We start from the raw sequence: 12,923 nt of genomic DNA on the forward strand, positions 1-12,923 counted from the left end.
CCCCAGGCCTGGCTTATCTCCGGGCTGCATTTCAGAGGCTGCTGTAATATCTGAGAAGCGGTCCCTGCAGACAAGGCTTCTCAGTTCAGTGTGTGACCCAGTCACCAGCTTGTGGCCTCTTGATTTCCCGTTTGGGAGCCGTCGCAGCCCCCAGCTTTGGGAAGGCCCCTGAGCTGCCCTCCAGGGCAGGGATGGCAGGAAGCAGGCGCTGGCTGGCCCGGGCTCCCCCCAGGGAAAGCATGGATGGTGCAGCCGAGACAGCGGAGAAGGCACTGGTCACACCACCCGCCCAGCCTCGGGAGGCCCAGATGAGCCGGCATGGGTCTGGGTGTTCGGGCAGGGGCCGCACCCTCTGGTTAGCACTCAGAAGTGGTTGTTCAGGATTTTATTAAAGCCAGTGATGGGAGTCTCGGACACCGCTCTAGCTCAAGGCTTCCGGGTCTTCTCTGGGGACATGGGGCTGTTGGCCTGCTCCCCTTGCCAAGACCCGAAGGTGTTTGAAGGCCGTGGGCAGCGTGTGGCCCAGGAATGGAGGGGTGGTCACGTCGCGAATCATGAGAACATACTCGCCTGCAAGAGACGGGCACTTGGACTCAGCTTCTGCCACCCTCAGAGCCTCTGCTCCCACCCTCAGGGCCCCCGGCTTGGTGCCTGGCTTAGGGTGGCAGGCCTTTCTCTTCCTGGGGTGCTGGGGGTACAGTGTAAGTAAGTGCATTGGGGGTGAGTGAAGCCACCTCCCACCTCAGGACACAGGCCCAGTGATGGCTCCGTGTCCTAGGGCGGAGTGGGGGCCACACCAGGGACGCAGACCAGCTCTGCAAGGTGGGCCGGGCTCAAGGCCTCCCCCTACACCACCAGTGGGGCCGTGTGGCCGAGGGCAGGGGTTCTTTTGAAAATACTTTCCTATCTTTTTAGGAGAAATATAATTAACTTCCTCTAGAATGTTTTTAAAAATAATTAGCCTCTGAAGACATAGCTGTCTGGCTTGCTTTGTGGGAAGGGGTGGCTCTGGGGGTGGGGTGGGGGGCCGCCCGCTGGGGGACGTGGGGAGAGAAGGAAGTACTTTTCCTCCATAGTCTGTAAACTGTCTGGAGAGCTTCAAAGTTGGAGAAACCATAAAAAAGAAAATAAGAAATAACAGAAAGTGAGGTTGCCGTGGAAACCGTCTTCTCCCGCCCGAGCCCGCGGGGGCTGGCACCGGAGCACGGAAAAAGCTCGCCGGGCTGGCCGGGGCTCCCATCAGGAATGCAGCCGCGGCCGAGGGGGGCGCGGGAGTCCGCTCCCACCATCAGGGAACATTCCAGCACCCGGGCCTGGAAAACAGGCTGCCTCCCTGGCTACGCGGCTGCCCTCCGACTCAGGCCAGCCCGGGGGCCCGTGGCTGCCCCTTGTTCCCTGGGGTGGACGAGAAAGGGCCTCTGGGGCTGGCAGGAATTTGCTCAGCCTTGAGTCAGTTCCTTCAGAAGAAACCACGGTTCTGGGGGGCCGAGGGGCCGGGAGGGGGCCCACATTCCGCAGTCAGGGCACTGGGCCTCCCTGGCTGGCCTGGAGGAAAACTGCTCATGGCAACGCAGAGTGTTTCCAAGCAGCCGGTTTCTAGGTGTTCCCGGGAACACGCAGCCACCCCAGCCGCGGCCGAGGGTGCCGACCGGTGGGGGAGCGGCCTCAGAGCCGAGCCCCAGCCCTCAGCTGACCTTGTTCCTGAGGCCGCCCTTCTCCCAGCAGATGGGAAAAGCCTGGCCGGGGGCCCCCTTGCCTGCCTCAGAAACCACCCGAGGCCTGGCCCCCACTGCCACGACCGCCACGTGGTCCTGCCATGGGCCCGGCGCCCAGCCTGGCCTGGCCCGGCCTGACCCACGTTTCAAAGCCATCCACCTGGCTTCGCCCCTCACAGCCTGGACGTCCAGCCTATCCCCTGCCGGCCTCTCCCAGGTGGTGCACGCGGTGAGGGGTTGGGGGCAGCCTCTCCACCGCCTCCTCAGCATCCGGGGGTCCTAGGGTTCTGCTGGGGGTGACCTCGGTGCTGACCCTATTGGCTGGTTGGTAGGTGTGTGTGGCTCTTGGGACAGCGAGTACCAGCCCAAAGGAAAGATGGGGTCACTGCCTGGAACCCCGGCTCTGCCCCGCACAAGGGCCTTTCCGGCTGCAGTCAGCCAGCAGAGCTTGCTGACACTCATTGCTGCACGAGGGGTTGGAGGACCCACACCTGGAGGCCTGCTGGCCTTCCAATCAGGACCCCAGAGACAGGAGCCAGGGTTTTTCGCCTTGGCCAAGGGGACAGGAGGCACCCTTGCCTGGCATGTGCAGTCCTTTCTTTGAAGGGACCAAGACTTGGGAGGACCTTCGGCCTGTCGGCACACCCTCCTCCCGCCCAGGCCCTCTTGGTGCTTCTTCAGAGGGCCCGGAGAGCATGGTTGGGGGCAGCTTCATGCACCCCAGGGCCCACCTGGAGCCCCGAAGCTGCCCTTTCTGACGATGTGCTCAGAGGTTGACACAAAGGGTCTGCTGGGGTGGTGGAGTTACAGCAGGGGATGCCCCACCTGACCATGTTCGCCAGCTGCCTGCCTACCTGGGAAGGCCTCTGCTGCCGGCTCCACTGTGGCCACCCCATCAAGCCTGCAGGGAGAGAGGAGGAGGCTCTGAATGCACAGCCCGGCCCCTGAGTCCGGGCCCCCGCATCCAGGCCTGAGGATGGCAGAGGCAGCAGGCTGGCCCTCGTGTGACCATCCTGTCCTCCCAGGCCCACTGCTGTCAGCTTCTCCTCGCTCTGCCTGCACCTGGTGTGGGGGGGGTGTCCCTGTGAGGCTTGGGACCCCCTGGGCCCTCAGCCCCTGAACCCCACCATCTAATCCCAGATGTGCCCATGGATGGATGGAGCTGGAGACGGGCAAACCCGGTCCCATCCACCCCACGGGCGCTGTGCATGCAGAATCCAGGGGCGGCTCTGAGAAGTGGGCACCAGAGCTGCAGCGGGTCTCGTGGACATGTGGCGTCTGTGTGGAGGGGACGTGAGAGCTGTGCTTATTTTCCAGCAGGAAGTGACAAGCAGCAGCCAGGACTCGGGGGGGTGGGGCCGTGGGGCACTGGCATCCCCCGCGTGAGGTGGGAGAGGAGAGGCAGCAGGTGAAGACAGGAGGGGCCTGGCCCACATGTCTGAGGGCTGGAGACCCTCACCTGTGGCTGCAGCTGCCACAGCTGTTCCCCCTGAGGCCCAGTCTCAGCGTGTCTGTCTCGACCACTCCAGCTTCCGCTCTGCTGTGTGACAGGCTCACCCTGCCTGCCTGCAGGGGAGGGTCATCTGCCCAGGAGGACCCAGCTGTGTCCCTGGCAAGGACCACCTGGCATCGTCTCCAGGGAAATGCAGGTTGCCCACACGGGGCCCTGTGCCCAGCTGAATCCTGGCCGCCTCCTCCATTTCTCCTCTGGGTCAGACCTTCGGGCCCCCCACCCATCCTCGGGGGACAAGGGAGCCGGTGACGCGTGGATGGCCACCCCAGACCCTCTCTGGGAAGCAGAGTCCGAGGTGCGAATGATCCTGAATTATCTGCCCTGAATTATCCTCCAAAGGGACCTGGGGGAACCAGGTGACGCCAACCCCTGTCCTCCTTGGCCAGCAGTTTCCTGTCCTCAGAGCCCAGGGGGGCTCCTGGTGCAGGCTTGGTGACCCACCAGGTTCTGACCCCTTGCCAAGCTTCGACACCACACGCATGGCTTGGGTGATAAAAAATTAAAGACAAAAGATTTCAAAATTATTTCATTTTGAGTAGAGGAAAATGGGCCTTGGCTTGGACCCAGGAGCCACGTTAAAGATTTTGAAGTGTGGGTAAGGAGGGGAGGTGGATAAATAATTCAGCTCTAAGAATAACCAGAGCCTGTCAGGCTGCCAGCTTTAAGAGAAATAAACCGGGTTACAAGAATCCTGAGAGTTTTTACAGAACCCCCAGGGCTTCAAGAAAACAGAGGCAGAGTCAGGAAGGAGCTGTGGGAGGTGCAGGTTAACTGACGGTTCTGGTGGACCCTCGGGCGCAGCTGCAGCCTGGGCAGTGTGTGAGGTGGCGGTTCTGTCTGGGCCCAGAAGTGCCAACTGGGCCCCCCTGGTATACACAGCACTGGAACCAGGAGGGCTTGGAGCTGGGACACTTAACGGGCTGCCTCTCAGACTCCACCTGGACCCCACGTTGGTGGGAAACCACATGGGGGAGACCCGTGACTCGGGTTTGGGTGGGGTGGGGAGAGATGTGGGAGGGGCTGGGTGTACCCCAAGGTCCTGCAGTCCCCCGCCCTGTGGTTAGAGTCTTTGTGCTCCTGTCTCTTGTGCTTGGGGTTCTTCATTGTCTGGTACCTGTGGGTTCATAGTTGTCATCGAATTTGAAAAACTTTTGGCCATTATTTCTTCAAATATTTTTTCTGTCTCCTCCTCACCGCATCGCTTTGGAAGCTCTGATTTTTCTGTCTATTTGGCTTCTTGAAGTCATCTCAGGGTTCAGTAAGCAGGATTGGCTTACTGTGTCTGGTCATGTCTTTCTCTCTGGGTTTCACTTTGGATCCACTTGGCCTCTTTACAGCTGTTACCCCTCCCTCAGACATTGCAGTTTCAACCTCCGGACATTTGATTCAGTCTTTTCATACCTTCCATGTCCTGTCCAGTTATCACCGGTCCAACGTCCTTGTCTACAGATTCTTTCAGCTCTGTCATTCAGGCTCAGTTTTGATTGATGGTTTTTCTCTCATTATGGGGCCTGCCTTCCTGCATTCCCTGCATGCCTGGTGATCTTTGAAAAGATGCCAGACACTGGGGTTACCATCTTGCAGGCTGGATACTTTGTATTCTTGTACATATCCTCAATGCTGTTACACTGCTCAAAAACAGTTTGATTCTTGTGGGTCTTTCTTTGAAGGTTCAGTGGGGTTTAAGGTAGGACCCTTTTGAGTATTATGCCGACACTCAGTGAATTCAGCCTGGCTGTCAGAATGAGTCCCCACTTTTCACAACTTGCTTGAGCTCTGGGCATGACTCCCTTTGACCCTCTTGGTGGGTCTTTTCTGGCCTCTGGCACGATCGATCTGTGCTCTGCAGACTCCAGGGCTCCCTCCTCTCCAGGGCTCCCATCCAGCGAACTCTCACTGTCTTGGCTTTCCAGGCCTCCTACTCTGTGTCTCCCCTCGGGGGCACTCCTGAACCTGCCTGAGTCCCCTTCCTGTGCCACAGTTGGAGACTCTGGGGGAAGCATGCTGGGGGTTCTTGGGCTCACTGTGATGGATCCCCACCCTTCAACCTTGGACGTGAAATGTCTCCAGCTCTGTTGTATATCTTTTCCAGTTAATTACATGTCTCCTTGTGGGAGAGCAAGTCCGGCCCCTCGCGATCCACTTTGGCTGGAAGCAGAAGCCTGAACAGACCAAACCAAGGCCTGGCACCCACAGAGCCCCGGCTCGTCTCCCAGTGACCCACCCTGAAGGGTGGGACTCCTTGGCACAGGGCAGCCTCCAACTCCTGCCCCTTCACCCTGCGCCTGCTGCGTGGGGTTGTCCTTCCAGGCCCCTCAGTGGCATCTCGATCTGATGGACAGGTCCCTGTGAGATGATGCTTGTAATGAAGCCCCTGGTGGCCCCCCAGCCCCCCACGAGGCCTGGAGTCCTTGCCCTCTGCCAGTCCACCAGCTGTCCCCTGGCCTTGCCTTTCCCTTCCGGAGGCCCAGAGAGCATCCTTCTGGAGCTGGTGCTACACAGGACTGCACTGGGGTCACAGAGGCCCCAGGAGTCTGCCCTGGGTCCTGTCCACGGAAATGACCACGAGCATGTCTGTCCCCCAGCAGAGCCGTTGCCAAGGCAACGCCCACTGATCCTGGGCACAGCGTGGGAGGCACAGCCAAGCTCCGTTTTCTGTGGCTTCTCAGTGCTTTTCCTCATGTCTCAGGTTGGGATAGCCAATGGGTAGAGGTGAGAAAAGGGCCCTGATTGGATAAGAAGCTTGAGGCTGGTTGGCCAGACCTGGCGAGTGGGGCACTTGCACACACCTCATTCTTTTGCTGGAGCAGCTGAGTGGAGGCAGGAGGTGGGGGAGCAGGCAATGGGCTTCCCCGGCCAGGTGTACGGAGGGCAGTGGCGAAGTGGTCCACCTTCTGGGGAGACGGGTTCCCTAGTGGGTCAGGGGTTCCCAGTGGCCCTGTCTACCACAGACCCACAGGGAAGGGGGCTTGGGGCATGGGTTCTGGCCCTGACCCTCGTGACTGTCAGTTTTCCAAGCTCTGAAATGGACACGTAGGCAGGGCATTGGGTGTGGATCCCCAGACCTGATCTGGCCATGGCAACCAGTCTGTGAGGCTGACCAGCTGCGAGAGGGTGGGGGCCCCTTCCTGCGGCCTGGTCAGGGGACATCCCTGGGCACTCTGGGTTGAGTCCACACCCTGGCAGTGATGGTGGTGGGGGGGAAGGATCAAACTGGCGCTCATGGGAGCCCAGTCAAGACATGAATCAGGGAAATGGTTGCCCTGATGGTCTGCAGCTCACGGGGGCCGTGGACCCAGGGCTGCTGTGGCCCCCACTGAGAACCTGTAAGAAACTTCCAAAATTGGAAGTCAGATAAATTGCAGCATTGCAGCTGACCCTGATTTGGGGCCAAGCTGGAAACTGTCACTGCCTCCCAAGGGCCCCCGAGAAACAGGAGCCGCAGGCCATGAGCTCTGAGCTCCGGCCCAGGCGCAGGCCTGGTGTCTGGCCCAGCTCCTCTCCCAGGGAGCTTGGCCTCATATGCAGAGGCTCTTGTGTCCCACGGGGCACCTGCTGGTACTCAGCTCTGGGCCCTGGACAGTCTCCAGGGTGCTTTCTGTTTGGGGGTGCCTGCCTGCCTGCTGCAGGGGTCCTCTCCTGGGGGAACTGTGGGTTGTACCTGGCAGGAGGTGTGTGAAGGGTTAAGGGCGCTGCCCGGCCTCCAGCTTCTCCATCTGCCACGGGAGTGATTCTTCCAGGCCTGCGTCTTCTGCCCTGCTGGGCGGGGGGTGGTTGGGGCACCAGAGCCACACGGCCTGGCCAGCTGTTCCCACCCAGCCCCCACACCTGCTCTGGTTTGTTATTCCCGCTCAGACAAGGCTCACTTCTCAGTCATTGAAAGTCTCTAATGGCGGTGCAGTGGTAAAGAACCTGCCTGCCCATGCAGGAGATGCGGGTTCGATCCCTAGATCAGGAAGATCCCCTGAAGAAGGAAATGGCAACCCACTCCGGTATTGTTGCTTGAGAAATCCCATGGACAGAGGAGCCTGGCAGGCTACAATCCATGGGTTCACAAACAGTCAGTCACAAATAGTGCAGTGATCGACTGAGCAACTAAACAACAGAAAGAAGAACTTTCTGTTTCTCTCATTTTCCATGAACACCCACCCAGAGGCTCTCCTAACTGGGGTGGGGCGGGGGTGGGGAAGAGGGCCTGTGGACTTCACCCTGGTCCTCATGTGGGGATTCTTAGTGTCATTTGAGATTCAGTTCTAGAGCATTTGCCTGCACACCCCAGGGCTGAGCTCTGGGTAGGACACAGAGTGGGGAGTTTGTTGTTGTTCAGTCATTAAGTCGTGTCTGCCTCTTTGTGACCCTATGGACTGCAGCACACCAGGTTCCCTGTCCTTCACTATCACCCAGGGTTTGCTCAAACTCATGTCCATTGAGTCGACAATGCCATCCAACCTCTGTTGCCCCCTCAACTCCTGCCCTCAATCTTTCCCAGCATCAGCGTCTTTTCCAATAAGTCGGCTCTTTGCATCAGGTGGCCAAAGTATCGGAGCTTCAGCTTCATCATTAGTCCTTTCAATGAATATTCAGGGTTGATTTCCTTTAGCATTGACTGGTTTGATTTCCTTGCTGTTCAAGGGACTCTCAAGAGTCTTTTTCAGCACCACAGTTCAAAAGCCTCAATTCTTTGGTGCTCAACCTTCTTTATGGTCCAACTCTCACATCTGTTCGTGACTCCTGGAAAAACCATAGTTTTGACTACAGGGACTTTTGTCGGCAAAGTGATGTCTCTGCTTTTTAACATGCTGTCTAGGCTGGTCAGGGTGCCCAGAATTGGCTCCCAGAGCAGAGGGTGCAGAGAGAGGCTTGGGGGCTGAGGGAGACAGGCAGCCCCTGGCCTGCGGCCGTGGGGGGAGTTGCCCGTTCACTCAGTCATGGGGGCTGAGGTGGGCCCCATTCGTATCCCATGGCTGGGGGTGCACGTCTCTCATGTCTGCTCACCAGGCCTGCCCCACTGGGCCCAGCGCACCGGGGGGAGGGGTGCTGAAGCTCAAGACAGGACTCGTGGACCCTGGTGGCCCCAGGGCTGTCTGGGACTTGGCAGGCAGGGGGACGGCAGGCAGGACACAGGCTCAGGGCGGGTAGCCTTTCGGGGGGACGAGAGCCTGTCCTAGGTGCTCGGCGGTCACGGCAACCCTGTGTGGAGGTGGGGCTCGTGGGCCTCAGGCATCAACTATCTGTTCAAGTAAAAAATTGTCTCCATCTGTGTTGGCTAATGACTGATTAAATGACTAATCACGGAAGTCTTAATTAAACCCATTTTTCTCCCAGCGAGCGGGGGATGGGCCCTGTTCCCAGCGTGTGTTAGGCTCTGGCCGGTCCTCCGTGGAACAGTTACGGGCAAGGTCAGTGCAGTCACTGCGCTGACAGGGCTGCAGGCGTGTCTTCCTGTGGCGGAGCCAGTGTTCAGGATTTCGGGGAGGATGTGGCCGGAGCCACGCGCTGTGCGTTTTGACGGGAGTCCCCTGTGTGGCCGGGCAGGCTCAAGGCCATGGTTCTGAAATGGAGTTGGTCTTGTGCAGTGATCGGACACAGTCTCACGTCAGTCAGGAACTGCCAGGGCTCTGTGTCATGCTGTGAAATTCCATAACATGCCAGGAATGTCTCCACAGGAATGCGGCGGGGCCGGCGGCAGGGCCCGGGCTCGCCTCGGGAGCAGCGCCGTGCAGGGCCGTCCGCCGGCCTCCCCCATCCTGGGGCTGCCCTGTGTGCACACTGTCTCTCCCAACCCGGAGCTCGGAGCTGGGCGACCCGGGCAGGCTCCCCTGATCATGCTGAGCCAGCCACTCAGGAACCAGACTTGAGATGTGATGAAGCCGCGAGTGTGATGGCCAGGAAGAGCCGGAGCCCTGTGGACACAGGCCATTCCCAGGGGAGGAGGAGGTCAGGGCGGCCACACCTGTCTGCGACACCTGGTCTTAGGCCCTCCCGGTTCGTGCACGTGCAAGGCCCCTTCCAGGCCATGACTCTCTGGGGGTGGGGTCTGTGTGGTGAGGGGTCCCAGTGGGCTAGGGCCTTGGAGCCCCAAGACTTGGGAGTACCTGGGCACCCCTTCTCCGAACTTGGGGCACTCACCCCAAGACCAAACATTCTGTCTGTGGAGGGGCAGGGGTCTGGTGGGCCACCGGCTGGGCTCTGGGAAGGCCCAGACCCCTAGGCCAAGGGTGCTAATCTACCCAGTGGACCCCTTCCTCCACTGTGTTGAGGGAGCATGAAGGTAGTTTAATTAGACTTGAACATTGTGACAAAAGGCCAGAACTTTCCTCCTGAAGTTGCCCCCGTTGCGTGAAATAAAGACCCACTCGGCCCTGAAGTTGGGGGCCCGTGTCTTGCCAGACCTTGGGATGAAGAGACATTGTTTCAACCCTTCCTGTTCTTGGAGCCTCTTGACTACGACGATGGGCGAAGCTAACACGTGACCATGTGAGGTGTCCTGTGGCTCTGGGGGGTCACCAGGTGAGGACAAACGGGGGCCCTGGGGCAGCAGGGCAGGGAAGGTGGCGACTGAATGTGGGGCCATGCAGGCTGTGGGCCGCCGGAGACTACTCTGAGGGTCAGGTGGCCCCGGGGCCTCAAGGTCGGCCTGTCCTGGGCCCAGCCCCGCAGTTGGCCGCCTGGGCCCCTTCCTCGGTCACCAGAAGTTGAGGAACAGCTGGCCTGCCCTTGATCTCCTCCTGGGCCACCTGGGGGCCAGGGGGCAACACCTGAATTCAGCAGCTTCTTCCACCCCTTCCTGGACCTTGGGATCTGACACCAAGAGGCCAAAACCATGGGCTAGCCTGGAGGCTCCAGGGTCATGGCCAAACTCAGGCCCGTGGACGGGACACGGACAAACTCGGGCCCTGTGGGCGGGATTTTGGGGAAAACGGAAGGGCTTTGAGTGCCAGCTACTGCATGTTCGCTGACCAGACATCAGGGGTGGGCTAGGCTGTGCCCTGCCGGGCACTTCGCACTCCTGTCTCGCTCCTTGCAGGTGGTCAGGAGGACTGTCCCTGTGCCCCGTCAGGTCATGGGGGACATCTGTGCAAACATCCTGCCCCCGGTGGGGGTGGGCATCGGTATGTGCTAAGTTGCTTCAGTCGTGTCTGACTCTTTGAGACCCCATGGACCAGGCTCCTCTGTCCGTGGGATCCTCCAGGCAAGAATACTGGAGTGGGTTGCCATTTCCTTTTCAAGGGGATCTTCCTGATCCAGGGATTGAACCCACGTCTCCTGCATCTCTGGCATTGCAAACGGATTCTTTACCACTGAGCCGCTGGGGAAGTCCCAGCAGGCCCAGCTGAAACCAAGTGTCCACAACCTCACAAGGAGTCTCAGTGCAAACCAGGTGCTTCTCATTTGCCTGAGCCAGTTGCTGGAAAGGATGGATTTCTTAGAAAACCTAAAGGTGGGCCTTTAGGGTCCAGAGCCAGGTTTGGATGCTAGCGCGAGGCGCTGGTGCCTGAACATGCGTGAAGAACTAGTGGCGGGGACGGTGGATCAGGAGGCCCTGGGGGCCTCGGGCAGGCTCCCCACCTCTTCTCTGGGTGGGAGCCTTGGACATACAGACACCCATCGGGGTGGGGGCTCAGGGGCACAGAGCTGGACACAGAGCTGGGCCTGGATTCAGGAGGTCTGGAGACCAGTGCCCGCAGGAAGGAAAGGAGCTCACGGCTGCAAAAGCCTGGCCTGGGGCCTTGCAGGCAGGCTCAGGCTGGGTAGGAGGGCTTGGGCCGGGGCGCTGTGGTCAGGCCAGGGTTGCCTGTCCACGCTGGCTCGTGTCTTTAACCAAGGTAACCCCAGGCCCATGGGGAGCCTGTCTGTCCACAGCCAGCATGGCCGGGGGGCGGGGGTGAGCTTTGGGAGAATATCTCCCCAGGGTTTCTGTATTTGAAGCACAAGCTCAGAGGGGCGCCCCGAGGAGAACGGGCCAGCCTGCCCCTTGGGCCAAGATGAGGGAATGCAGCAGAGCACAGGGCACACGCACCCTCTGCCATGGTCCTGGCCTGGGTGAGGACACTGCATTTCAAGAGCTCGGAGAGCCCTTGGCAGAGCGGACGGTGGGAGGAGGAGCTGGCTGCTCCTGTCTTCTCGGAAGAGGACAACAGTGAAAGGCTCCTTTTTTGCTGAAATCAGACGTTTCCACATCAGCCTCAGCTGCCGAGTTGCCACAGTTACCGAATCCAGCACACGCTTTGCCGTGAGCATCTGGGCCTGGGCCGTGTTGTGAGTTAGTCCTGGGGGTGTTTCAGCCTTTGGCCGGCAAGTGCGTCCCTGAGACCGAAACACTGGGCAATGTGGGGTCTCCGTGTCTCGCAGGAGCCTTTTTTTTTTTGAGCCTGTGCTTCTCTGGTTGTTGTGTGAAGCGAGCTTCATATTTAGTTCACACACCATGACTCAGAACGATGCAGAACGGTGGCCCCTTCCTCTGGAAACGGCACATCCCCACTCAGCCTGCGACCCCGTGCCAGCCTCCGAGTGTCCCGGCACCCGCTGGCGTCATCGTCACCGATGAGCAAGCTAATTGCAGAGCGTTGGCAGATGCAGTGGCTCAAGGCCGCTCGCCCCCTGCCTGTTTGTCCTGCGTTTCTCATTTTCCTAGAGTTTTGTGGCCGCGTCTCTGCCTGCCAGCTCTTTTGCATGGCTGTTTCCACGTGTGCCCTAGACTGGTGGCAAGAGGCATCCATGGCACCCCGACCATGACTCCCAAGGGCTGATGAGCCTCACGCTGGGGTTGGAGGCCAGACCTTGGTGGGAGATGGGAGTCTCGGAGGGCCTAAGTGGCCACATCCTCCCCTGGGCCTGGGTCTCTTCTCCAGAAGGAGGGTTCCTGTCTTTGGGGTTCCATGGCTGGATTGCCAGCCCAGGTCTGCTTTGCCTGACCACACCTCACAGGTTCTACCCCATAAGGGGACCTCAGGTTAGGGGGGCGCTGGTGCCTCCTCGGGGGCTGCCCGGTGCTCAGGGCTCTCAGGTGGGTGAGGATCAGTCCCATCCAAACTTCTGGAACTGTGGGGCTTGGTGGGGAGGTGGGGAGCAAGGAGCTCCCAGGAATTTCTCCGGAATCCAGCCTTCCTCCTGAGAAGGAACAGCTGAGGGATGTCCCCTTGCCTCCCTCCAGACCCCCATGCAGCCCTGCCTACTTCTTCAGATAGAAACCTGAACTCAGCCTGGGTGAGCTCTGATCTCCTTGCCTGTAGGCCGGGTGGCTGTGGCCCCGGGTGTGTGATGGCCTGCACAGACAGAAAGGGAGGCACACAGACAAAGCTCCAGGCCATGGTGCTTGCCGCCTGAGGGCCTCCTGCCTGCCCGGTGGCCCTGGCCTCTGTCCACATGTCAGAGTGTCTGCAGGCCCCTCAAGGGAGGGGACCCCCTATGACCACTCTGCTCCCCTGGCCTCAGGCCTGGCTGGGCGAGTCCCCACGTGGACAGCTGCGGGACGTGGGTGGGCTCCACCCAGTTGCTCGCTCCCAGGTGAGGCCCTCGGTGCAGGAAGATCACCATCCTAGACCAGGCCCCGGGCTCCATGGCGTCCGAGACATCTCAGGCCCCTGGGACACCGGGCAGGCGGGTGGAGAAGGGCCCCGTCCTGGGATTCACACACCTGGGAGGCCTGGCTGTGGCCCAGCTGATGCAGAGGCCAGAGCAACCCCAGCACCAAT

The 12,923-nt window shown here is 60.0% G+C and overlaps 1 protein-coding gene across 8 annotated transcripts in view; it reads right to left on the reverse strand.

The window, feature by feature from the left end:
* Positions 1-370: 370 nt before the first annotated feature.
* The window catches only part of MORN1 (MORN repeat containing 1), a 48,872-nt gene continuing 36,319 nt past the window's right edge, over positions 371-12,923 (reverse strand). For 5 of the 8 annotated variants that reach the window (XM_081488396.1, XM_081488399.1, XM_081488400.1 and 2 more), the window contains 2 exons: positions 2,570-2,616; positions 371-570 (listed from right to left, as the gene is read on the reverse strand). In XM_081488396.1, coding sequence (XP_081344522.1) covers positions 422-570; positions 2,570-2,616 — 196 coding nt within the window. In that variant the 3' untranslated portion in view covers positions 371-421. Of the gene's footprint in view, positions 571-2,569; positions 2,617-3,739; positions 9,132-12,923 lie in introns of those variants that run through there. The other 3 variants (XM_081488398.1, XM_081488403.1, XM_081488395.1) reach the window with 3 other exon arrangements.

Source organism: Giraffa tippelskirchi, chromosome 5, assembly GCF_054371585.1.
Source record: "Giraffa tippelskirchi isolate mGirTip1 chromosome 5, T2T-mGirTip1v1.2.pri, whole genome shotgun sequence".
Classification (NCBI taxonomy): Eukaryota; Metazoa; Chordata; class Mammalia; order Artiodactyla; family Giraffidae; genus Giraffa; species Giraffa tippelskirchi.